We start from the raw sequence: 27,727 nt of genomic DNA, 5'->3' as shown, positions 1-27,727 counted from the left end.
CCGAAACGTGTTTCTTTTCTTCTCTTTTCAACATGGAATAAACTTTTACTTGCTCCTATAGAAAAATAGTGCATATAAATATAGGCCATATGTAGACTTCAATGTAGTACTATCTAAATACTTCTGAAATCCTCTCCTTCAATTCTATATGAACCACTGTGTTTTACTGTTTTAATTACATTTTCTCCGAGAATTTTCCCTTTCATTAACAAGACGGGCTTCTGTGACTGAGGTCCAGAGGCACACAAGAAGATTATTAAGCACTTCATCTACAAAATCTAGGATATGAAACAACAAACATAAGAGATAAGCAAGACTATCCTAGTTACATCTTTATAATGCACTCACTTGATATCAGAAGGATAAAACTGCTGCTTCATTCATTGGTAATGTCAGAGTTTTGTTTCCTTCCTTGTGATGAGTCCAGTCATCACAGAGATGTTTTATTTATGAACATAGACATACATTACAGACAAAATTGTATAATTCAGTGAAAATATATTTAAAGCGTATGACAATCTGGTTTCAGAAACAAAACAGCCTGTTTAACAGACATCTAAAAGCTTCAATGTTAAAAGTCTGATGCTACAAAAATAAAATACAGTAGATGTTCTGAGGAATCTGCACAGTAGGTATTGGTCACTTTGTTAGAGTACAGAAAAGTGTTATATGTAATAATTAAGAGCATAAACAACACCAGTAATATACAAGGTAATTATGAACTCAACATACCATTTAATTTTAAGTGCTAAGTCTCAAAGCCTTTACAAACATGCCCAAATAACCAAGTGATCATTTTTATTCTTCCTGCTTTCCCTTTAGAACAGAGATGCAAAATCACAGAGCATCACAGGGGCTTCTGATTTTCATTCCCTTCACTCTTAAAGACTTACTCCAGATGAATCAGATATTGATTTAATTGGCCTTAGTAACAAGCTTTTCCGAGCCTGAAAATCATTAAGGAGAAAGAGTTCCTGATGAAACGTGCTTGGGCCTCTGTGGGCCCAAGAGAGCCCTTCTGACATTCAGAAAATTCTGAAAATTCAGTTTAAATCTGAATAGTCTACTGTTTTTCTTAACTGTATATCTGGACTAATTTAAGAGCAAAAACTATTAAATTCTCATCTATCTTACAATTTATTTTTTCAGATGCTTTCGTCCAATGAGACTTGGATTTGAACTCATTTATACAGCTGGGTATTGTACTGGAACAACAGGGTAAAGTATCATGCTCAACGGTACAATAGCAGTGTCTCTCCTGTGATTTGGATCCACAAGGCAACCAGTTCTAGTTAAGAGTTCAGAATGCTCCACACTACTGTTCGCTCTTCTGTGTTTTCAAAAGATTAGACAAAAGATTTGTCCAAAGTCATTTTTTCCATACTGTCACTTGATAAGAAGCCTGTAAACACAAAGAGCAGACCAGGCTCAAAGTTGAAATTACCAAAATAAAGACAATCCCATAACAGAGGGGCTCAGCGGTGAGGTTCTCCGTGGATTTAATGTAGCTCTACACTACAGGGCATCACTGAACAGAAATGCACTATGATAACCCTGTTAGTGGCCAAAATGCTATGAAACGGACAGATGTCACCTCTGAGCAAATGTTTAATACTGCTTCCTTTCAGGCCTAACAATGTTCTCAGGAGAAATCCTGCTGTTTGTGTGTCGACTGTCATTTCATTTCTCCTGGCTGTTGGTTAAAGACACATGTTCATCAGAAAAGTTAACATGATTTTAGACAATAGATTCGAGAGTGTGATGACAGATTAAGGCTAAGGCTATGTAACAACTCTGGGTGATTCCCAGACTGTACTACTGGTGTGTGCTACCTTGTTAACACAACGGATTAGTAACTGAGAGCCCGGTGAGTGTAGAGATGTCACTTTTGCACCTCTTCTTCATTAGAGGCAAAAACGAAGCACAGTCAAACTCAAACTGGTTTCAGATTTCTCTGTAGAGCCACTCTTGAGAAGTCCATGTCATGGATTTTAAAGTCAAAAAGGCATTTTTCCCTGCTTTCAGTGTCCTCTCACTGTTTTACCAAAGTGTCCTTGTGGTTTATAAGGAGTCTTAATTCCAGAGGTTTGGCAGTTGAGCTGCAGTGCAATTTCCTTCTCAGGTTTCATGCTGGACGGCTACAAAACCTACCAGCATCTGGAAAGAGGGCTAAGATTATGTCATGCTTCCTCGGCAGTGGCATCTATTCCAGCATAGGTGAAGTTCTCAAACAGAGCCATGTTCACGTAGGCCTGAGTGGAAACAAGCAATGAAAGGAGTGAGTATTCTAGGCATGAAGAATAACAGCCCATTTGCAAAAATGTCAGTTACTGAATGTTGCTTATCAGCACTTTTTTAAACTGCTTGAAAAATGTGATACACTTATATATATATAGTCATGTATTATAAAGCCTAACCAAAGAGGATATGTTTCTGTATCAACTTTGAATTATTATAAGATGAAAAATGGCATACAAATTCACTATTTGTACCTAGACTATTTGAACATTTCTGTCATCAGATGAAGTTACTTGGCCACTTTGTTTATTACAACGACAATCTCTTATCTTCAGAAATAAATGTGCAAACACAACATGTGGAACGTTTTGACAATTGTGCATGAGTTGCAGAGAGATAAAAACTGATTGCGTCTGGTCTTGGATACTAGAAAACAACAGAGCCTTTTGGCCATACAGATAAACTAAACAATCTACTCCAGATTCTGAAGTTTATTGCCGTTACTGCAAAGGTTCTCTGTACTTTAGCTTTGAACTTTATTGGTGCTGTGGCAAATACAACCTGCTCATATTTCACAAGCCACAAATCCCTTCGTATGTACAGTAAACAAATTAAGGAACGAGTCAGACCTTTCTGGCTTCCTGCATTCGGTTGAGCTGTACAGAAATCTGAGCAAAGGTGGGTCGCTCGTACGGTCGGTCCCTCCAGCACTGTCTCATCATCTCATACCTGCAACCACAAAGACATCTAATTTCTTTCAGGAAATATTCATGCAAGCTGACGTTAATGACTAGTGAACTAAGTGAATCTGTACAGTGAGCTTCAGCTTGAATTACTACGTACACCTCATCATCACAGTTCCTGGGTTTCTCCATCCTATATCCCTGCGGTAACTTCTCATAGAGCTCTGCGCAGGTCATTCCACAGTAAGGAGTTCCACCTGGAAAAGCACCAACACCACACTTCCATTATTTCTGGCACTGCAACCACAGAGGTTAGGGTTTTGAAAAACGCATTCATTCAAACAAAGACTAATGGCAGAAAAGAAATGTTGGCAATGATAGAAATCTGGAATATAGAAGGAAAGTGATCTGAAAGAAATCAAAGAATCTCCAAATTCTAAATACTGGATTTTGTATTTTGTGTAAAAGTGAACATTGCCAATCATATAATTTATATTCACTTAAAAGCAATCATTATAGATGTTTCTTTTGTTCTCCACACCCATATGTCTTGTATTTCTGCTCTTTCTCTCATTCCCCTCCACACCCAAAGAGGGCACTACATCTGAATATTTACAGTATTCCTTATTCTTCTTTGTTTTACTTTTCAAATGGGAACTGCAATGCTATTTTTATATTTTGGTATAACTAGTGAGCAGGAAGGGCCACTTCACATTGCAATTCACCCGAACTCTTGCTCTTCCCCATGACGAGACCAGGGGTTGGCGACAACATGGCAACTATATATTGAGTTCATGATTTTGTACTTAATTCAGGATATGCAAACTTTTGCGATACCATCAATTAAATAACCGGTCTGAGAAATTGGGACTGGAGTTCCCCTTTAACCTGTACTTGTTTCCTTCATTTTTGTGGCATAAGTAGAGAAAAATCTGAAAAACTGGATAATGCAAAAACAGTGAAAGTAGTTCCTGTAGCCTTTTAACAGGATCAGGCATTTCTCAATCAAAATGTTTGTCCATTTCTCTGTGCAGAGTCTCTCTAACTCCCCATTGTGAATAATTTTGAATATGAATAGATTCAATGAAAAACATTGATTTAAAGTCTCTTAACCATGGAGGTATGCTCTTTGTTGTTATCCTACTAGAAACCAAGCTTGGTTTTCTTAGCAGAGGGAACCACATTTTTGGATACAATATCCTGAAAAAATTTAGAATCCATTTGTCCCTCAGTTCTAGGGCAACAGAACCAGTGGAAGTAAAACAGACCTACTTTCACAGTGGGTTCCCTCACAGAAAGGATTTCATTCCTTTTCAACATCAGCTTCAACTGTATATGCTAATCTTACTGCTGCTGGGACTTCCAAAAATGTTGTGTCCAGTTTTTGTGTGTCATTCAACCACATCATGTAATGCCATTTGGCAGTTCACTGCTATTCTGCAAACTTGTGTCTTTTCTTTCTCTGTTGCTAAGGAATTCTGTCACAGAAAGCAGATTTACTGTATGAGGTCAGCCTCAAATTTAAGTGTTATTCTGAAAATGCCAGGGTTTGTTGAAAATTCCCAGTTGATCTTGGGTGTGTATTGGCCTCCCCTATCCACTTCTCAGACCATGCTTTATGACATGCTTTAGGGTCATGCTTTATGACCTATTTTCCAGTGGGGTAGCCACTGTTCAATTCAACTTGACTGTAGGAACTCAACTTGAACTTCTTGAAGGTGGAAAACTTGGATCTTCACCTTTTTGTGATTTTTTATAGCTCTTACCAAGCCTGTGGAGTTTTATAACCTTTCATTCTTAAACTGTCTGACAATTTGCTTTCCTCACAATGATTAATGATACTGACTTGATTGCCTCTTTGTGAAATCCTCTTACTCAACTGGCCTTCAGGGTGATTTCTTCCAGACGCTTTGAGAAACAACCCAATGACCACACAGAAGTATTACATTTTCAGTATTTTTTGTTTAGATTTATAGGGAATTAATATATTTTTATGTTGTATTTAGAAACAATAGGTTTGGAAAATGTCATATTGCAATATTCCATACAGCCAATGAAGTTTTAATATTTGTATTTATTGATGCAGGAGGTACTAAATGTACTGTCTATTGTATCAAGGGTAAGACTAAATTTGGAACTAGTTGTACATATTGAATAGTTTCACTTTGTTTAGCACAGCTATAAAAATTAGTACTGGTTCCCTTTATTCACGAATTCTCAGATGAGGCCCTTTCACTGAATTTACTGCTTGAACAATACCCAAGTTGTGATAGAACACTCAGATACACCAAAAGTGCTGTTGTGACAGAAACAGAGAAGTATAATTTCAAGAGAAGTTGGTGGGTTTTGAGGGAATTAACTAAAAGTTTTTTACTAAAAGTTTCATCTGACTTGATGGCATATATTTTTTCTATGGAAATGTACAACCTTTTCGAAAGTGGCTGTTAGAAAACACATCCCTGGTTCTAAACTTCTTGCTATATACAAAATTCAGGATCTTTTCCCATATGTGATCCACTCACCAAACAGTTGATATTAAACATTTCAAAATTAATTTAGCATTTTCAGGTTCCCAGTTAAAAAAAAAGAAATTGCCTTCCACACACAGTATAGTTGGTTTAGACTTTAATTTCAGCATTCATTTTCCTTGATAAAAAATATGTTAATGCATGTTTAGAAAACACAATAGTGTGAGGATTAGAGATGACCTTACGTGGTTTCTATTTGACATAGCACCTGTTGAAGGATAGGATAGGATAGGGTCAACTTTTTTTTAAGTTGAAGGATAATGCTTTCACTTGCTGTTAATTATAATTGCTGTGTGTATTTCAATTATTGCAAGTTCATAAGTGCTATTTTATTATTTTTGGAGAGAAACGAAGAAATGACTTACCTAAACTGACAATCTCCCATAGAAGCACTCCAAAAGACCAGCTGAAGAGAGGATTACAAAATATTACATACTGCCAGTGATTACTTAATTTAATTAATACTTTGTACACATGACAAGCAGATTTCATTACTAAGTGAACTGCTTTCTGTTTTATTGTTTTATGGTGGTACAACATCTCAGAGATCTAAAATCCTAGAAGGCTAAATATTTCTATGTCACAGTTTTAACGTTTTCTGACTTTGATGCTCTAGTTTCTTCCGAAAATCACTTATTGAGCACTGGCTAGCTACTGTGTCATCTGATGCTAAAGGTTGCTGGTTATATACAGCAAATAAAGGAACCACAATATAATATATCTATTATAGCCATCTGATTTGACCATAAAATAGTTTTTGGGTGACTAAATTTGTCTTTTTTTTGCTTTTGGCAGAAAAGATAATATTAGTCTTTAAATAGAGAACTTTAGTCATGTGCTGTACAAGACAACCTTTATGGATTCAGTGGCCAGACAAGTAAACAAGAGGGGTTTATTTTGCCCAAAAAGATAAAGAAGTGCAAGTCTAGTCTCTGGGAGTGTTTTCCACTTCCGTTGTTTTTAATGTTTTAGAACAGAAAGTTACAAGTATAAATAGCACCTTCTTCTCAACTAGCTGGCTGCGGCAGTCACTTTTTGCCTGCTTCCTGGTTTATGTTATCTGTCTTTCAGCAGACATTTATCAGTAGAGACAGCAGGAGGCCCATAAGGGTGTTTTGCGTGAGGAGATTTAATATCTTCGAGTCTCTGAGTTGCCAGGACTATAAACAACACAGTCAGATTCAGCTTAGGCTCACTACTAGTTTGTGATACTTAGATCACAGTGACCAGATTACAGATTGTCCACCTGATTAAAGAAATGTTCTGGGGCTGCAACTGTTGTTTATATAAGTTCGCGTTAGGATCTTAAATAGAGATAAATCTATGACCAACATTAAAAAAGAGAAGAAAAGCCACACAATATTGGTTTTCTTTGCTCTCATACATATTTCCCTATATCTGAGCAATACCATACTTTGAATATGAATGCATTTTGAAACACTATAATAAATGCTAAATTAGTATGAAAGGAGAACACACTTTCCGTTTCGCAACATTTTGAAACACTATAATAAATGCTAAATTAGTATGAAAGGAGAACACACTTTCCGTTTCGCAACATTATTTGTACGTTGTTACAATAAAGTAATCAAATAAGATCTAATTTTAAACATGCTGCTTCCAATCTACAATCTTTGATGTTCACTTATATTCATCATATAAGATGCTTTGGTTTATTTTTGAATACATACAGATTTCTCTTTGATTTGAAAAAACTGGTGTTTAGCCAGTAATTCAGAGTCACTGATGAACCCTCACATTCACAGAAGTACTTACACATCACTCTTTGTTGTGTAGACACTGTAGTTTAATGACTCAATTGCCATCCATCGTACTGGTAATCTACCCTGGAAAACAATGTAACAGGTATTATAGCTTCCATTGTCAACTATTAAAAACAGTTCTTTATTTCTTATACTGGTGTAACCTATTACATTTTCTAATTCAGAAAAGCATGTGTTTTGTTACACTTCTGACTGATGATTAATGATTGATGAGTAATGATTGTGACACAACCTGAATTCATGTGCTTCCAGTTTATGGGTTTCCTTTATGTTTTTTTCTTGGCCAATGTATTTCAGATTATAGGTTTACTTTGAATTCAATTAAACCTAACAGTCTAATTACTTTTATGTGTTACAGTTCACTCTTAAATGATACATGTTAGGGCAATGGCAGATAAATGCTGTTGTATACACCCAGTGACTTTATGGAAATTATTCAAATGCTGTGCCTTTGAAATCCATGTAATTGTAATGCTTTGGCACAAACTGTCCTTTAAATTGTCATGTCATTCACCAAACCGCTTTATACCATACGGTGTCGCGGGAAGCCAGAGCTTACCCGACAAGCAACGAGCTCAAGGCAGGTACACCCTGGATGGGGCGACAGTCCATCACAGGGCCAATCATACATGGGGACAATTTGGAGGCCACGGTAAAGGCCGAGTGGAAAAATTTGGCCCGGACACACTCTTATCGAGAAATACCCGAAGATCTTTAATGACCCCTGAGAGTCAGGACCTCGGTTTAATGTCTCATCCGAAAGACAGCTCCCACTACAGTATAGTGTCCCCGCCACTATACCGGGGCATTAGGACCCACACAGATCACAGGGTGAGCGCCCCCCACTGGTCCCACTAACACCAATCCCAGCTGCAACCATAGCTTCCCAGGAGGTCTCTCATCCAGATACTGACCAGGCTCAACCCTGCTTAGCTTCAGGGGATAGCCAGTTTAGAGCAGTAGGGTAATATGGCTGCTGGCTTCTTTAATTGTTAAATTGTTTTTGATCACAATTACATAATTAATCAGGTGAAGTATCTGTGTTTCATACAGAATGTTTTGTACGTTTAAAATGTTATCAATTAATAACTTTAAATGTAATGTAATACACTATGTAAGAACATAATCAGTTACATTTTTACAATGTAAGAAAGCTCTTTTTAGTCTGGTCATGTGAGCAGACACCTGTGAAAACTGTCCAGACAAGCAGGTAACACAGTTGCTAGTCTGCTCAAACCACAAGACACCTTGTCTCATTGTTATAAAAGGCACAGAAACCACAGGGTAGCATGGCTTACATCTGTGAAAAAACCACAGGACACAAAACAAAGACCAAACTGTGAATGCTATTTGGAGAAAAGTGATCGGTCATTCAATCCAACAACTTAACCCTATTTTATATCATTTTCTTCTGAATAATAATAATAATAATCAGTTCTTGTTTTTTCTTTGCTTTGTGAGCATAATCTGGTTTCACATCTCTTTTCTCTAGAGGTTTTGTGGTGCATGAAAAGAGCCCCTGTGGGTTCCCCACTCAGTCTGGTAGCTCACTGGCTTCAGCCAGTGCCTGATTATGCATGTCTGGCCTGTACTGTACATCACCAGCTCTTTCAGTTCTATTGCTCTGGTACTCCCATCCAACGAGAGTCAAAATACTCACCATGGTCTTCTTCACGTAAACTTCCTCCCCTCTGGATAGTCCAAAGTCTGCAATTTTAGCTGTCAGATTTTCACCTACAAGGACATTCCTTGCTGCTAGATCCCTGTGAATGAACTGTAGAAAGCAGAGAGTCAGGATAAAAAACAACAACAACACATATAATATAATTTTAATGTTTACTAGTTTAATACAAATCATTTCTAAATTTGTATAATTATGCTTGTCTTTATATTATAAATTATATTTGTATATAATTTATATGCTAATTGATATAATATCAGAATACATCTGATATTTTTCCTGTATTGATGAAACTTTAATTAAGTTATACAGATTATGCTAAAATTACATATTCAAAAAAAGTACCTATGCTGCTGATTATTATTATTATTATTATTATTATTATTATTATTATTATTATTATTATTATTATTATGAGATTTATGAAAACAGCTTGATTCAGTGAATCTCTAACATGTCAAGTCTTGGTCTGATGCTGATAGAATCACTTAGTGTACACAAACATAACAAGAACCAGTGGACTAAATGATTATCCTTTCTTATGTGCCAAGAATTTTCTCTACTCTGTTGTTAATTGAATCCACATTATATTTACATTTTAAAGTGCTACGCATATATTGTGGTGTAAGACACAAAACTCAAGTTTACAAGCATGAGTGTGTGCAGTATTGACCTGCTTCTCGCTGAGGTAGTGCATGCCGGTTGCCACGTCGACAGCAAACTGCAGGAGCTGCTGGGAGGTGAGGGTGGAGGCGGTGCCATGCTCTTTGGCAAAGGCAGGGTCTGTCTCCAGGACCCTGCTCTTCCTCAGGAAGTCCAGCAAGTTCCCATAGGGGGCGTATTCTATCGCAATGTACAGGTACCCTGGGGATGAAGTAGTCAATCAGCAAAGCAGTAAAACACCTCAACACTTTGGAAAGTATACCAAAATGGGCTGGGAGCTAAGCGTTTTTGGTAACGTTTTCATGTCTTAAAGAACTTTGGGAGTCTTTTTTGAAAAACTGTAAGTTGTGACCTCTTTTGGGAATCTTTTTCAGTTGAGGTGTTATTTGCAAATGACTGAAACAATTTTTAGTTGACGCTGCTTCCCTGGAAATTGTGTAAGATGCACAATAACATGTTTTGGCAAAAGAAAGCTGATTTGGAAATATATACATATACTGCAAAGGAACAAGTAATAGGTTTATTCCATGCTGAAAAGAGCAGAAAGAAAACACAATGTTTTGGCCGTTGAGCCTTCTTCAGGTGTGGGTATACAGTATATACTGTATACTGCAAAAACACCCAAAGGGTTTTAAAGTGTCATAACATAAAATGTTTGCTTATTAGATGACTATTTAATGCTTGTTTTAAGGTAAAAAGGTGATGCAAAAACAATAAGAGAGAAAAGTGTGTTTCAGCTGGCTGTTTTGCAAAAGAGTCACAATACGTCTTTTACTTTCTACTTTTAAAACTTTGGTGTTTTAACCTAATCAGTTCAAGACACATAGCCATTTCAGCATGACACTTGTCACTAGATAAGACACACTGGCTACTGCAGATTTAAAAATCAATAGAAAAATAACCTTTTTATTTTTAATTTTTTAGAGCATTCTCTAAACTCTCTAATCTCCCAATCTTAGTTTGTTCATTCTGTCTTACTAAATATTTTTTCATTAGATAAACAGAATGTATTAGCACATCTTTAAAAAAAGTGTTATCTTTTAAAAAGAGATCTTTTAAAAGAGAAACAAGATACTTATCGTATTAACATGTACGGTGTCTTTTGAAGAAAAGAAAAATAGGTTGATGTTTTTCAGATCTTCCAAGTTTCACACTGAGGATTCCTACTTATTTGTGCTCAATTGACAATACATGTAAGAATACTTTGATAGTTCCTCCAAATGTTTTTTTAAAGCAAGAGGATATTGCAAGGCGTGGTACTAATATATACCACAGACCAAATGGAAAATATTTAGCTTATAAGATATCATGTTTAATACGTAGTGTCTTGGTGGTGCAGTGATTATCCTAGCCCTGGGTTCAACTCCACATCTGGGTGGAGTTTGTATGTTCTCCCTGTGTTTGTATGGCTTTCCCCTGGGTGCTCCAGTTTGCTCCCACAGTCCAAAAACCTACTACTAGGTTAAATGGCTTGTCGGAAATTTGGTCCTGATGTGACTGTGTGTATGTATCTGGTTTGTGTCTGTTTGTTTCTTGTAATGGACTGGCATCTTGTCCAGGGGATATATTGCTTTATGTCTTCCTCCCCCACAACACTATATGGTTAGGAACTGGATGGGTGTTTAATATATTCTATTTTTGGTTTTTGTTTTTCAGAGGGATAAGCATCATGTAATCATCTCTGTGCTTCACCCGCCTATCATTTCATTTCTGATGCTGTGCAGTGATATGAATATGTAAGAAAATGCAGTGGCAGCACGCACCTCGTCTGCTTGGTGGCAGTTTAGACCTCAGGTAGCCGAACTCACCTCTGTTTTCACAGGCTCCTATCAGGTTGATGATGTTAGGGTGGTGACCCAGCTTACAAAGAACCTCCAGCTCTCCAGCAAAGTCCCTGTGGTCATTTTCAGAGGCAAATTCTGTTGGTGGGGGGTGTAAAAGTATGCAGAGATAAGGAAATGGTGGAAACAGCAAAATACAATTTCAGTTCAGTATTTTTATTACACCTGGCTCTTTCAAAAAATACAAGATTCTGGACTTATGTTGCGCAAAGACAAAAGCAGCAATGAAAATGTTTAGATTTTCCTACATACTGACCTTTCAGCATCTTGACCGCAGCACTCATTTTGTTACCATCCTTTTTGACCATGGCCTTTATGACCTGTCCGAAGTTGCCCTCCCCAATGACATCCTCAAATTTGATGTCCTCCCACTCTAAGATGGGATATGACAAGGGTTCTGGTTGTGGCTTGGGTCTGCGGGTTAGCGTCAGGGTTCCCGAATTAAACTGGAGGATAGTCTCCTCGCCCTGTGTGGTGAAAAACCAGATATCTCAAAGAGGGTTACACACTGGCATCCAGGTTGCTCTGTCGTGTTTCAAAGCCGGTGAGTGCAGCTGTAAGAAGAATGTGCACAATCTAGGAAAGCGGAAAATGTTCCTAAGTACTTCAGCGTTGGATATGAGGATCTAGTTTAGAAATCATGCTCTTTCATGTTCTAGTACAGCAAATAATACTTATATTATTCTGCAGTAATAATCAAAATTGTGGTTCTATACGTTTGTACACCATGTCAAAATTTTAAACTGAACACCATAACGGAAAGTAGAATAAATCAGTTCACAATGCAGAGTGTTAAGAATAAAACTTTTAACAAGGAAGTGCCATTGTGAAGTGTGAAATTCACAGTACAGTGAGATTGTAGCAGGTCTGACGAATCTACCTGTCCCTTCTTTCCCCTCGTGTGGTCTGGAAAGCTTAAGTGACACTTACCGACCCTGACTGATAGGTGAAGGTCCTGCGCCGATGTAAGAGGTTCTTGCGGATGCAGAAGAGCCCCAGTAAGGCCAGAAGAATTGTCATGCAAGTGACGGACACCGAGCCCACCACAGCCAGGAGCAGCTGGTAACCTTCCACCACTGGCCGAGCTCCAACTTCCTGTGTCGTTGGGGTGAAACTGGGCGGACCTGTGAAGACAGGAGCAGGTAGTCAGACAGAGATCACCACTGCGAACAAAGTGTCCAACAGATTCTCTGATTTGGTTCCATTGGATGGATGGATGTTTGCCCGTTACATATATAGGGGCAACAACATCCTGTTGCTGTTTCCGTAACATTGACTGTAGCTTTTTATGGAACAGGATTGTTAGCCTTGTGCCCAACCTCCAAAATGGAGGACCTGGCATCCAATGTGAGACACGAACCTACTACCCTGAGATTATGAGTCTCATACTCTACCAACAGAGGTAGTCTGGTTCCACTGGGGCTAATGTAAAAAAAAAACCTGTTTGCTAAATTATTTCTGTATAAACTGCACATAGCCTGGTCTAATAGTACTGTCCTCTGTCTCTTTTGAAAAAATAATCTCCGTATGAAAAACTTTAATACTTTATCCTCAAACAGGCAATTGAGATAGCCTTTATACAGGGAGGTTCTGTTATTTGATGAGAGGAAAACAAAAAAAATAATTTACTGAAACAGTCTGTTCTCTAACGGATCACAGTAGTTAAGAGCAAGTTTCATGCAGTTTTTAGATTTATAAGTATCACTATATATATATTAACTCTTAACTGAACTAATATACAGCATATAAAGGAACTGCAACAGTTTCCACTCAGATCTGCCACGAACAGTTCTCTCTGCCCATCTCCAGCCTCTTGTGTTTACCCAGTCTCCAGTATAAAACACTTACCATCCCCCTGTGTCCAGACACTGACAAATTTGCTCCACTGACCCGGGACCTTGGAGACAGCGCGGACCCGGAACTGGTAGAGGGTACTGCCATTGAGAGCTCTGATGTCCTGGGTGGTCTTGTTGCCATCGTCGATGTCCACCCACTGGCTCTTACCCGCCAGCTGATACTCGATGATGTACTTGACAATGCCACCGTTGGGATCCAGGGGGGGCTCCCACTTCAGCCGGACAGTGTTGGCGGGGAGGATTTCCGCCTGGACATTTCTTGGGGAGGATGGTCCTGCAGAGATGACAAACCAGCTCCCTGAGTTATCATATCACCCAATCACATGATTTTCTGATAGCTGAAGCAACTAGGCTGAACAGCTTCTGTGCAGGTTTTTTATTGTTTGATACATTTTGGAGTTTCATTCGCTCTACTTTCATCACATTGGTTTTTGATAACTCGGTTGCATTATTAAGAAAATAATCTATTTTTCAGAAAGCACTATCTCCGCCAGAGTTTTAGGGGCTCATCCAGTATGTTCAGGTGTTACAGTGCACAAAGTAGAAAACAAAACAGTTTGAAACATCTCCGCGGTCTTCACACCTGTTTGTGTAGACCTGTACCTATGTTTGGGTGCATGAGGAATTGAGACCTTCTCTAAAAAGGGACAATTACCCTGGCTGTTGACTCGGAAGGGTAACGGCTTGGAAGGCGGCCCCCAACTGCCACAGTTGACCAGCGTGACAACCACTTGGTAGTCGCGGTGGTACTCCAGGTTGTGGAATGTGGTGGAGAGCACATTGAGCGAGGTGGTCTCTTGCCACAGCTTCTCCTGGGAGGGTCCGTAGAGTATCGCTAAATAGCCACTGGCCATACCGGGGTTCCCAGGCAAAACCCACCGCACTGTCACGTTACGACCTTCCACCGAGATGAAATCAATCACCGGGCTCAGCGTGGGCTCTGATGACACAGAACACTCAGTCAGGCACGATTCCTGGGCTTTCCCACACCTGGCCATGGAACGCCAGTGTCTTCTGGTTCTCATTCTAGCTGAGAACTGTAATGTAAGCCTACCCTGAACTGAAAACAATTAGCTGTGGCAATTGCATTATTCCAACCTTTTGCAGCTTGCAACCATTGGTGATTTTAAGGCCCTCTAAATACTTGTCAAAAAGTTGAAACTGTCAAGGTTTTTCAAAGAGAAACTGGGGTGGCCAAAACCAGGTTTGGGAAGCTCTGGCCACTACTTTTCCTCTTGTGCCTAAACACAGCCAAGAGGGATGGAATTTTATATGATGGCCCACTCTAGAAACCAAACAGAAAAAAAGCAGGGAGATATTTGCAGACATTGCATCATTGAGTCACTCTGAGGTCTGACTCCATCCATCCATGCATCCAAACAAGAGACAAAGAGTTAATGCAGGCATTTACCTGGACAGTCCGTTTCCACAATGGCCTCAGGTCCTTCAGTGCCCTCACCTTGCTCCCCAGGACGAGTAAGCTGGACTCGAACTTGATATCTGGTGGAGGGCTTCAGGTTCATCAATGTGATGGGCTCACGGCTTTCAACTAAGAGATGGATTGGGTTAAGATCATTAATAGCTGAATGTCTTGTGCAAATGAACAATCAACAGCCTTCCTGACTTTAAAATCCTCACTCACCTTTAGGCTTGAATTTGCAATTGATTCCTTCGTAGCATTTTGCCTCAATCTGTACTCATCCAAAACCCATATAATGTCATGGATGTAAAATTCCAGGAAATTACTAACCCTGATCTATTAGATTCTGAAAAGGTCACCATCCATCTGAATTAACTTCTATTTTATTTCCCAACGTACAGAACGTTATGATAGCCTAGGCTGCATAACTGCATTTAAGACTCAGAAACTGTATATTAGAGAAGGGATATACAGTTTCCAGATATAATGCTTCTTTTTTGAAGCATTCACTTTCCAATTTCCATCAAGTATAATTGAGATGTGTCTCAATCTTTGGCAGTAAGACTCTTAACCTGGTAACTCACTCACCAATGATGGAGGACCAGAGGGCCTCACTTTCCATTGGTTTGTAAAGGATCTTGGTGGAAATGATAGGACCATCTCCTTTGAAGGCATCCACAGGCTGCAGAATCAGCTGTTTGCTTCTCCTCTCCAGAAGTTTTGGTGGAGTCAAAGGGCAGGGTGGCTCTGACAAAAATCACATTTTTTCTTATCATGTGTCACATGCATCAACCTCACATATTTTTACAAAGGAGTTTACATTTTTCACTTAAGGAAAATGAGAATCAAAAAGCAGTTTAAATCCTTAAAAATGGTTTGGGAAACGATTTGCAGAATTTCAGAAAAGATGAGGCAAGAGTGTTGTAACTGGCTCTTGAGCGGCTCACTCAGAGTGCAGGCAGGGTACTACGGTCCTACATCATCCATTAGAGTCTGGGACTTGTCAATGAGCTGACTGTAGCTGGGATTCCCCAGTGGCAATGTGCAATTGGCACGCTGCAGGGTTGGGATTATTCAGCCAGGGATCTCTCTAACCAAACAGCAACGCCTGTGATTTATGAAGTGTTTTGCAGATTTGAGGTGATGTCATCATTACTGGTCCTGCAACAGAAACTAGGGGTCCTGTAAGGCACTGCAGAGCCTGAAACATGTTAAATGACAAATGGCTCTTCAGGTGGGAGTGTTTCACAAAGTTCCACAAATTCCCCAACAAGATCCACTCAAACCTTCAAGGGAAATATCCTACAGTCTCACCTTTCACGGTCAGGTTGAACTTGCGGGAGTCCTGGCCCCCGTTTGTGGAGACTCGACACTCCCAGAGCCCCCCATGGTCCTTACTGAGCCGAGGAATCTCAAAGAGCGCTGTGCTCTTGTCAGAATCCATAGTGGTGCGGGTGGCCTTGGTTGCAGGAAAAAAAAAGACTTCTTTGTTTTGCCCTGGGCACAGGTTTGCAAACACTTATCCATTTAAGGTCTCTTATTTAAATAAAAATGAACAGGGACACCTACTGGTCCAGCAACACTACACGCAGCAGCAATCTGTATTTCCTAAATGTTTCCGATTCTAGTACTCAATAGGTACTAGTGATCCTAGCTTCTGAATTCTGATGAGATCCTTCTATAAAGTGGTATTGCTACTCTCAGTTCATTAACTTACGTTGAACCATTCTAATTTTTGTATGTAAGATGTCTTGGATCAACATTTATAATACATCACTAATTATTACAAATGACACAAGGCTGTTTATCCATTCTCCCTCATTTGGTTGCCAGTAGCTTACAGATCATAAGATTTTATCCACACCTTTCTTAAAGGATCCCAGGAAATTAGCTCTAACAACACTGTCGTGCAGTATGTTCTAGGCACCAACAACCCTTTGTGTAAAGAAGCATTTTCTAATTTTAGTGAAAATTCTCTCCTGCTTCGTTTCCACTTGTGTCCTGAAGCACGTCCCTGGATTAACATTTCAGAATACTTCCAAGGTGAAATGCTAAGATTTTTTAATTCCCTGGGATCTTGGTGCCGTTCCTACCCTCACCTTCAGGATGGTGCCATCCAGCTTACGTAGCTCAATGCTGCTGTGGCTTGGCAGGGGGTTCCCAGTGGCTGAGCAGGTGATCTTTGGACTGGAGTTCATGTTCCAATCCAAGTTGCTCATAAGGTCCAAAATCTGGGGTGCGTGATCTGACATAAATCACAAACAGACAAAAACATCTTTGTTTCATCTGGAGTCATTTTGAGACCAGCTTTATGAAGAAAAGAGCTTCATGCAAAAGAAAGGTTTTAACAGCTAATAGGATTAAATTCCCCAAATTCTCACATTACATTCTTTTAAAATGAAAATGACCATTCCTCCATATTTTTTTTAATGATCATTTTAATAACCATCCACTTTGTTGCTCTTCAACAGGTAGACCTCCAAAGAGAACATGGGGCGATCTTCACCTGACTTGTCACAATGTTGCCCTCGCCACCCTGTGGGACACTGGCAGCCACTGAATCGATTGCAGGTCCCTCCATTCTTGCAGTTGCATCTCAGCTGACAGCCAGCGCCATAGTAGTCCTCATCACAGGCTGCAAGGCAAAACCAGATGTGTTTAGGAGAAAATCCTTATACAGGACCTCCATATACTAAAATAAGACCCAATCTGATAATACTCAACCAACTTCCCGCAAGTGGATCATCATCAGGTCTTGTACAATGGAAACTGCCTATGCAAGATATGAGTGATCTCATCCAATGTACTGTATCTCCTTTGGCTTACGTGAAGGTAAAGGATGTTTTTATCATGTTGCAGAGCTGTGACATGTCCTCCAAGGCCACCCACCTGTGTTACACTTTGGACCCTGCCACCCACTGGCACAGGAGCAGCCGTAGGGGTCTGGCTGGCAGAAGGTCAGGCCCTTGCATCCCCTCTCTGCATTGCACGCCTGCTGACAGTTTCGCCCATACCTTCCCTCACGGCAGGCTAGGGTACGAACAGGTAGGACAGGGCAGATTAACAAGAAAAGTGGAAAACCGTAAAGAAAGTAATTTTCAATCACCAAATCATTCCCCCCATCGGAAATGAAACAGAAAACCATATTGTATTTTGGTTATGCTAGCTGTGAAGTGCATGTAGTGTTTTTTAATTGCTTTTTACGTTAGCTAAGGACATGGCAAATAGCCTTTCTTCTGTATTTCATCTCATCAGCTTGGATCCCAGGAGACCGAGTCTGAGGGAGGTCAGTTTGCAGTAAGTCAAAGATTAAAAATTCAATTTTTATTTAGTTACTATAAATGCACATTTTAATTTTGTGATAATATTTGTTCTGTGGAAGTTGTAGACTCAAGGACTTTGAGGATGAAGTCAGGAAACAAGTGTGTTTTTAAAACATTACTGTTTTATTACACATTATACTCCAGTAATGGGGAAATAAAGATCTGAAATAACCATCACACTATCAGATTCAACATTTATTTCCTATTTAGTACTTCTGGAGCATCACTTGTCAAGTTCATGTACTTCGAAAGCAGCCTCATATTACAGATTAGATCTGCCATTAGTTCAATGTGAGGAGGTCATTGCTGTCGATGATGGACATACATACTGATATCTGGGACTGTGTCTAGTCGAAAAGGTGCTCAAACAACAAGGATGTGTCACACCTGGGCTGGGAGCAGTTCTCACAGCAACATAGGACATTCCCACTGTCACTTGCCTGTCCTCAGACCCCGTGAGAACACACTGGGGCCACTTCTCTATACCTTTGATTTATCAATCAGTCAGCCAATCTAACAATCAAGCTCCTGATTGATCTGTCTATTTAAAGCTTGTTTCTCTGCTAGACAGACGCTCTGACATTGAGCTCCCTAGAGCCATAATAGCACTAGCTCTACGTGCCTCTAGTCTACCACAAGCACTGGTGGTCTGGTGTGGACAAATCATTCCTATTACTGACAGCCACCTGCTTGTCTGTCTCCTCTGAGTCGCCTCAGCATAGATGCCTCCTCGGCTCTCTGGAGTCCTTCGGAGACGCACAAAGTCCTGTGGTTGGGTTTCGGCCTGACAGTTTGCTTCAGCGCTGCTCAGCAGTGCCTGCAGCCTAATAGGGTGATGTTTAATTTCCAGTGTGAATGGAATTGCTTAAAAATGACAGGAAATAAAGTAGCTCAGCATAAATCTGCAATAAAGAGGATCACTGCTGAAAAAGCCCTAGAACACAGCTTTGTAATGAGACCAGCCTAGTGTTAGAGAGTATCCAGTTGGTTGTTTTTGATGAGCTGACACATAGACTTGTCTCTTGGAATAATAAGGCATTGCCTCTGTGCCTACCTGTCTCACAGCGTGTCCCCATAAATCCTGGAGGACAGATGCAGTCGCCTTCCTTGTCATGACAGATACCCCCATTTAGACACTCAGGACAGTCCTGGTCACATTCAGGGCCCCACTTATTCTCTGCACAAGCTGATGTTCAACAAAAGACATGTCAGTGTGGCTGAAATAGTCTGCTTCCAGACTATTTATATTTAAATTTATATCCAGTTATTTTTTCACACTCAGGGTGATGTAAGTACATTAGTACATTGCCTCTGCTCCTGATTTTGAAGCTCCCCAGTCTTCTTTAGGCTTTTTATCTCTTCAAGCACAAATTAAGCCAATTATTCCTACAAATAAGTGACTGAATACTTGTATGGAATAAAAAAAAGTAAGGAGACCACTGATTCTCCTGGAGGATTGTAGAGACGCCAGTGACTGAGGAGTGTCATGACTCATAATCATCTGCTGTTATATTACAGTATAAAAGAAGCACAAAGTAAATTTCTGCATGTGGGAAAACAGGCAAAGCAAAATCACAACTTTACCTCTGACAATGAGTCTGAAATAGACACTGGAGAGTGGGCTGTCTCCCATATAGCAGGCACTATAGACCCCACTATCGCTCAGTTTCACTTCATCCAATTTGAGAACTGCTGTACCATTGGTGATGTCTGCTGAGTGTGTTATATGGTAGTAATTTCCTGCAAAGAGCATATTAAAAAATTAAAAGATAAATCGCGGGGTTCTCAACTTCTTGCATCCAGTTCTTTACAAGCACTTGGTCTGACACAGTTCATGTGCGTTGTATACTTTCAGTACTCTGTTCAGACTTTTTGTTTTGATTATATTGCCACCTGGTGGGATCAAGTACAGTTTGCAAGATACTTAAAATTAAACATGTATTTTGTATTGGATTCCTGCTCCTCTGTATGAAATTAAGTAGATTTCCTGGTAGAAAAGGGAAATATATGTTTACTCCATGAACACCCTTGTTTACATAATAATGCAAGAAACCAGTTAACAGTTCTTTAACATCTCTCCACCTTTCTTACCATTAAATTTCCACATGATGTCTGTTTTACGGTCGATGACAGCCTTCACAGGCAGCTGCACTGTCTCATCTTTATTCACAGTAATTGTGAGGCCTTTTGGTATGAATTGTGCTGGATTGAAATGCACAAAACAAGAGAAGTTAGAAATAAGAAGACATCAGATACTTGTACCTGATACCTGTAAGGCAATCCAAATTTCCTAAAATTAAACATGAGTAAAAGACAGTTATGGCTTCTGCCTATTTTCTTTTAATAATGTAAACAAAATTTATTTCAGCCGGCAGCACGGAATAATGGTTATGATTCTGGAGCTGTTACCACAGTAATGATTACTTGCACTTATACAATGGTTTTTAACCCAAAAGTTTGCAAAGCATTTAGATTTAGCTACACACTAGCATACTGAACAGCTCTTTAGGTGGACACATGAGATATTTTTCACTAACTGAATTAAGGGGAAACTTCGGGAGGCCAGATTGTGCAAGCCTAAAGTAGAATTTAATTTGAACAACAGCGTGAACATCTCCTAGTATCCCAACCACCTTATACCGTGGAGTGGCCCCGATCATCATACTTGGGCATTGTTCTAGAGAACAGAGTGTCACCTACTGGTCCACTAATGCCACTTACAGTAGTAACGTGTATGTCCTTGAAGGTCTCCCACACAATACTAAACCCTGCGTTGCATAGTTTCTGAGAGATCTAATGAGATTAAGCTACAAGGACGCAAAACTGTAGTGTCTATTGAGTTCAAGTCTTCAGTGCAAAAACTGCTGTTGCTGCTTTGAGCTGGATTCAGTGGGTATTGGCGTTAACAGGGTGTTAACCTATAAGAGACTAGTGTCCTGTTCAGGAGGAGTCTGCGTTTTGCCAAAGACTGGGAAATGTTTATTTTTACTTTTATGAAGAAAATATAAAATATTCTACCGTACACTTCAAATCTTACATATTCTGTATCTCAGTAAGGTAAAGCAGGAAGCCTTATTATCACATATAAAATATGACTAGCACAACAACAATTTAGTCTGTTCAGACCATATACGGAAAAGAAAGCTGATTAGAATTATCAATTCATACATTGCATTGCCATAAATTGATCTGTTTCCATTATATAATAAGTCAGCAGAAAAAGTCTTTACCTCCGTAGTTATTGATGAGCATCACTTCTGTATGCTCTGAGTCCCCGGTGCCAGTGCAGTAAAAGATGCCCTGGTACTCAATTTGTCTGAATCCAGTGGCTCTAACCTCCTGGTCATTGGTTCTGGTCACACTGAAACGGGGCTGATTTGCCAACTTGATGATGTTGTTATCCTTCCTGATCTGCAGGTTCAGAGAGTCCCGCTTCCCCGACACACAGGTCATGAAGAAGTCTTTAGCAGAGAGGGCCTCAGAATTGGAGATCATCGTTATATCCAGGACTGCACCTGTGAGCCACACAGAAAAGGTATGACTGTGTGTCCAGAGGTAGCCACCATATACTTTTGATGCAGTGTTACAAAAAAACTAAAAATGCAGGTACATAAATTACACTTCAGATTTACTGTAATGAGTGTGTATTTACTCAATGTACTGTACTATTAGTACCATGTTATCTAACATTAGTGAAAAGCAACCCAACTTACTGTTTGCCAGCCGAGACTGGACTTCTTCACCAGGGCCTGTATTCATAGACTTTGATACTATACGTCTATATCTAACCATGTCTGGTTACTGACTCACCTCACTTAATTTGGTAAGAACTGCTTCTACGTGTTCTGCTTAATTCACAGTTAAGAACTGTGTTTAATCTATTTCTTTGTTTCTACCTTAACTATAAAATGTTGCTAGGATACCACAAAATCTCAAAAAACGTTCTGTCCGGAATCAGAGATGAAGGTAGATTGAATGTTGAGATAATTGTATTTTTTTGCTTGTATGAGTGTCTGTCTTTATTTCTAAACGTGAAGTCACTGACAATATAAAATGGTGTTACCTGATGTCCAGGTAACTAGGATTGTCAATGCATTTTTCTTACATTTGTCCTTAGCAACAAAGTAAAACTATAAAATTGTCCTGAATTTTATGTGTTCAATCCTGAATTTGAAATATATAATTAGCTGGATAATCACCCTGTAAATAGTGACCTTAAGAAAGTGTTTCAGATTCTATCCATTTGCAAAAACAATTAGCCCTCATTTCAGTTGAAGTGGTTAGTGATATTTTTGTCATTCCCAGGAAAAGACTAGTACAATCGCTGCACTATCCATCCATCTCATGATTTTTAATTGTTTCATCCAATTTAGGGTGGCTAGGTAGCCGGAGTAATAGCAAGCAAGAGGCATAGGGTGGGAAACACCCTTGAACAGAACAAAAATCCATTGCAGGGCAGACACAGACACACATTCCCTCAAAACAAGGCCTATTTTCCCAAAAGCCAATTAGCATGTTTTTGGACTGTGGGAGGAAACCTGTGCGAACATGGGGAGAACATGCAAACTCCACGCAGATCCCACCCCAGGTCTTCCTGGTCAAGAACGAAACTCAGGGTCCCAGCTCTGCGAACCAGCAATGCCATCCACTGCACCCCTATGCCTGATTCTTGTGTTTTAAAATAAAAAGCTTCAGTATATTCTACAATGAAATGCTGGAAATTGTAACATAATTTGATGATACATAATGATACATGATCACACAAGTGACTGAAGCATTAATGAAGCTATAAATTTGCACTTGAATTAATTAGTCCAAAACCATTTTCTTTCTCTAATAGCACAATAACAATTTTAGGTAGTACTTTTGGAGGTCGGAGGTGTAAGTCATATGCTTTCCGTGCAAAATAAACAGTTGTTAACAGTAAAGAAGTCATTAATTATGTAGTTATAAAGCAAATACAGTTCCCTAAAAATTTATTCAGGCTGTTCTTCTGATGAAACAGGAGCCTTAAACGTCAAATAACGGGAAGATTTACAGAGTGGGGAAAGTTTCTTGCTTAAATAATTCTAAATGTGTTATACAATAATCTTAATAGTATTGCTCAGAGCTGTATTTGTCACAAATAATTACAGTTCAGGGTCACATTTATTCACAGTGCTGCAGGCAGTATTCCATACATCCTCCTCTGGAAGGGATTACACTGACTGGATGCCTCGTGTAGTGTGCTATGAGGTTCTGGAACCTCACAGGGGAAATTTATGAACATTCCTCCACTCAGAATCAGAACGCAGAAGTCCTTCAGACTGGTTGGTTTCCGTTAGTGAACTGCTGTTTTGAGTTACGATCACAAAAGTTCAATTAAGTAGAGGTCTAGTGATTGAGATGGACAGTGAAGCACATTTATTTTGTGTGTAGTTAATCATTTTTGTGTCAATCTGTATGTGTGCTTTGGATCATTGTCTTGCTGGAATGTTCATTTTCAGCCAAGCTTGAGCACTTGACAGAAAAAACAAGTGTCTGGCCAAAATGTCCTGTTACGTGCTGGAGTTTATGATTTCCCCCATCTTAACATCTGTGGGCTCAAGGACCCACAGATGCAAAACAACCCCAAAACATAATACTCCCCACCCAAAATACACAATATTTCACAGCGGGCATGAGTGTTGTCTCAAAGCTTACTTTTCATTTCATCATATCTCATGATATTGTTTCAATTGTCATTCAAGTGATGTTTTATGAGTTTGAGTCTTTTTATTGACCCCCCTTCAAAATCAGGCTTCTTCCAGCCGCCTCTTAAACCGCTTGTTTCACATCCTGTGGAAGCAAGATATATGTGCATTCTCTTCCTCGCAGGGTGGATACTTACCAGTAGCCTTAAATTCCTGAAAATGGACCCTGTAGTGCAAAGTGGTACTTTTTTATAGCCACCCCCCAACTGGTGGAGGTTAATGACCATTTTGCCAACACTCTTTGAAGAGTTCTCTGACCATGATGTTTTATGCTACTACTGAATGTTTTCCACCTCCTTTTATACCCCAGGGAGACAAACCTTTGGTGGCCTTTATAGATAGAGCAGAATGTTATTCCAGATTTGTTTTTGTTCAATTTTTATTTAAAGAAATACATAGAAGTGTAAATAACTGTGACCTCTTGTTTTATGGAATTAATTATTAATGACAAATACTGTATACAGTAACTGCACAGTGCTACTCTGATTACAGTATAACATAATTGGAATATTACAAGAGAGACAAGCCATACAATCCTTAATTCATTCTGCTAGATGAGGTTTTAGTACTTATTTAATCAGGGATGTGAATAAATCCGGACAGCACTCTAGTAACTGTGCAATTAATCATTAGTAAGGGTATAAACTATTAAATTACTGGTTGTTTTAATAATGTATAAATCTGTAGCCCTCTTGTAGATGTGTTGCCAAATTTATTGTAAACACATATTCATTTAGAAGTGCAATGCTGTTGTTTTAATTTTTTATCAGATTAAGCAAAACAAAATTCAGCAATTTCATCCATCCATTATTCTGGTTAGGGCCATGAAACTCTGGAGCTGCTGTATCTTGGAAGCACAGAGCAAATGTTGGACAAACCAGGAAGCTTCAGCAAGAACCCACAGAAGCTACATGCACACTTCACACTTCACACCACCACCTATATTTCCACCTCTGCTGAGAGAGGTTAAGGAATGAAGCAATCTAAATACTTATATATCCATATTATTTTCTGGAGAAAAAGTAGCCAACTCTGTTCTAAAAACAAAAGCAGCTGTAAAGGCAAAGCTTAACCCCAACCTTTAAAGATGCTCTATGGAAACCAAGTAGACATAAAACCTCCTTAGAAGCCACACATGATGAAATTTAATAACTAAATTGAAGTCACACACTTAAGTGGTCAAAATAAGTATCATACCTAAAATTCTGACATTTAATTACTGTTATTAATACAACCCCAGAGCCTTACCCCAGTTGCAGTAAATTGAGGCCAGCATTGCAGCAGAGTTACTCTAAACAGGGCAGGTTAACAATGAAAAAGCCTCAGTCCTGCTCCTTCTGGAACAGTCAATTTACCACCTAACAGTGTGGCTTTGGGTGGAGAGAATAACCTTGACTACACATACATCCAAACCAGAATCAAAACCCTGCAATTATGAGACAGCAGTCCTAAGAACCCCATCATCACGCTAAGTCTTAATATTCAAAGATGGTTTAAGGCTGCATAAATATTTTAATATTATGTTTTTTAATTTCACCATTCAACAGTAGGCCTATAAAAAATATTTTGAAGCACTCCATACAGAGCAACTGTATATCAGTATATCAAATTTCATTATAGTAAGTTTAAATGGCTTTATTTTAATAGTTTAATATACTGTAAAAGGTGTTTATATTAAACCATTCTTGTTATCTCTTCAAAAGCAGTGTGAAGAACACTGTATGAAAGAAGGAGACACTGCAATACCATCCTATTCCCCAAACAACGCTTACTGCTGGTAAGGTTACAGCAATCTAAGCTTATTCTGGAAACACAAGCACAAGGCAGGACTACATCCGGGATGGGACGCCAGTGGATTGCAGGACACACACAAACAAAGACAATTCAGACACACAGCTTTCACCAAGCTCGCATGTCTTTGCAAGGAGGAAAAATACCACAGACTTAGCAGAGAGAGTGAGGCTCCTTTGTGCTAGACCTTCAAGAGTATTAATCCATTCCATATTACAAGCCATTGTTTTTGGACAGGGGGAATGGAGAGCAGGGCATTTACAACCAAACAGTGCACGAAACATTGTACGCAGAACCTTGTGTTTCTGCAAGTATCGCTGAGCAAGACAGTGGGAATAAATAGAAGTTTAGTTTTAATTTTTATTTTTCCTTTTAGTTTACAAAGAGCAGTTCTAGCGAAGTATTACATACGGAATTTTCATGGGCTAATGAATTGAAGTACTATGAAGAAAGTGACTCTTTTCCATCAGGTGATGAAAAAGAATCACGTTCTTCTACAGTCATCAGATGCTTCCCATGGTTTTGTGATAAAGGGGCATTCTCTTATTTAACCTCTCTGTCAGTGTTCGTTGGCTTCTCTCATCTGAGACATCTGAAAGTCATTTCAAAGACTTGAAGCAGCAGAGCTGTAGCCTAGGTCTGTCAGGAATCAGGCTGAGACAACCATGATTTAAGATGCAAGTATCTGCCACTGAACTGTGTTCAGTGACCATTATTGCTAACTGTCCCACACCTGCATTCTGCTGCCAGCCTGCTGAGATAAGGGGGTTGAGAGTAAAGCATGATGCCTATTCTTTTACTCCCCAAGAACACTTTTTCCACCTCCTTGAGTCTGGAAAATATTATTCTAACACTCCACTTTCTCCTGCACTTTAAATAACCCTAAATTAAATGAAAGTCTAAGGCACACTCAAGAAATGTGATGCAGTGAGACTCTTCCCAAATATTCAGAAGCTCTCAGCAAATGGTAAACTGGAAAACACATGTCACAATCACCGGAAGTAAGGATAGGTTTCCCAGTGTATCGAGGACACCCCTCAATTCTGAATTAAACTGCCATATAATACCCCGATAAGCAGTTATTATGGAAAGAATAAAATACAAGAATTGAATTACTTCAAACTCCACGCAACGCGCAGTAAACACAAAGAGAGAAAATCAGCTTATAAAACGGAATATTTCTCAAATGAAAAGATGTTAGAAAGATATAGGAAATTGAAATTAAAAGGAGATTGATATTACCAGGTACATCTACCAGGTTAAAGTTTTAAGTCAAACACTAGCGAAGTGAGAAGAGAAAAAGTCAGAGAGCTTTCACAATGAGATCCAAATGGACTAAATCTAGTATTTGGTCACTGATAAATTTTCCCCCAAATTAAACTGTTTTGGAATCTAAAAAGCTATACTGTAAGACAAAAAATCAGTGCAATTGATCTATGAATCCAGAACAGTGTTAAAAACTCCAAATGCAAAATATATTTATATATAAATGTACATTATTTCGTATTTTATACTATCGAAAAAAATTACTTAGCGGGCGCCTTTATTCAAGGCAATAGAACTATCGCAGATTATTATGATTTTTGCTCTGAGGTTACCGGCCAATAAAAGTGACAACCCCAATCATCGTAAACTCGGCTATGTATTTTAATCTGAGACTGAATTTGTGTATATGTGTAAAACTTCTCAACCTTGCACACATTCCGTAACGCAGAATTAAAAATTGGGGGCAGCGGGTGGTGTGGTAGGAAAAGGGGATAGTACTTAATTCTTTAAAATCGTTGTGGTTGTTCCCCACAATAAGAACAAGAACAACAACAACAATAATAATGAACACCTTACCCGTTACTGAGATGAGACATAAAAAGCACAGGTAGAGTATCATCGTTGGAGATCCTAGAGAACTTGTAATCCTTTGCAATTGGTAAGAGTTTTGTACTTTCATGGGATCCTGTCAGAGTTTTCCAGATAGGGAGATCTGAATCGAGTCTGTCAATCCCAAGCGTGTATTGTACATTTTCCTTCGCTTTGCGGTTTCTCGGAGCGCCTGTGCCTCCTTCACGGACCTTTGAAGTTCATTCCAATTGTAGAAACGGTGGTTTAAGGTTAGAAAAGAGAGGAAAATCCGTTGCCGCCGCAGCAGCTTGACTTTTCTGTTTTCTGATGATTCCCGGAGAAGATTCTTCG

The 27,727-nt window shown here is 39.2% G+C and overlaps 1 protein-coding gene across 2 annotated transcripts; it reads right to left on the bottom strand.

Annotated features, from left to right (window-relative positions):
- Positions 1 to 398: 398 nt before the first annotated feature.
- tie1 (tyrosine kinase with immunoglobulin-like and EGF-like domains 1) lies at positions 399 to 27,727 on the bottom strand. 2 transcript variants are annotated; one of them, XM_015355424.2, is made up of 23 exons: positions 27,383 to 27,727; positions 21,248 to 21,532; positions 20,109 to 20,219; positions 19,602 to 19,757; positions 19,072 to 19,203; positions 17,584 to 17,724; positions 17,201 to 17,329; positions 16,794 to 16,939; positions 16,009 to 16,153; positions 15,283 to 15,441; positions 14,686 to 14,823; positions 13,930 to 14,214; positions 13,267 to 13,548; positions 12,349 to 12,542; positions 11,675 to 11,885; positions 11,386 to 11,496; positions 9,588 to 9,778; positions 8,894 to 9,007; positions 7,226 to 7,296; positions 5,815 to 5,855; positions 3,082 to 3,178; positions 2,868 to 2,967; positions 399 to 2,252 (listed from the first exon to the last, which is right to left on the bottom strand). In XM_015355424.2, exons 1-23 carry the CDS (start codon positions 27,483 to 27,485, stop codon positions 2,181 to 2,183), a joined length of 3,414 nt encoding a protein of 1,137 aa, XP_015210910.1. In that variant the 5' UTR covers positions 27,486 to 27,727; the 3' UTR covers positions 399 to 2,180. The 2 variants fall into 2 exon arrangements, with proteins under 2 accessions (XP_015210910.1, XP_015210911.1); XM_015355425.2 differs by lacking the exon at positions 13,930 to 14,214.

This window comes from Lepisosteus oculatus, chromosome 9 (genome assembly GCF_040954835.1).
Source record: "Lepisosteus oculatus isolate fLepOcu1 chromosome 9, fLepOcu1.hap2, whole genome shotgun sequence".
Lineage (NCBI taxonomy): Eukaryota > Metazoa > Chordata > Actinopteri > Semionotiformes > Lepisosteidae > Lepisosteus > Lepisosteus oculatus.
The sequence above is the reverse complement of the archived record's forward strand: the minus strand, read 5'-3'. Positions and strand labels throughout refer to the sequence as shown.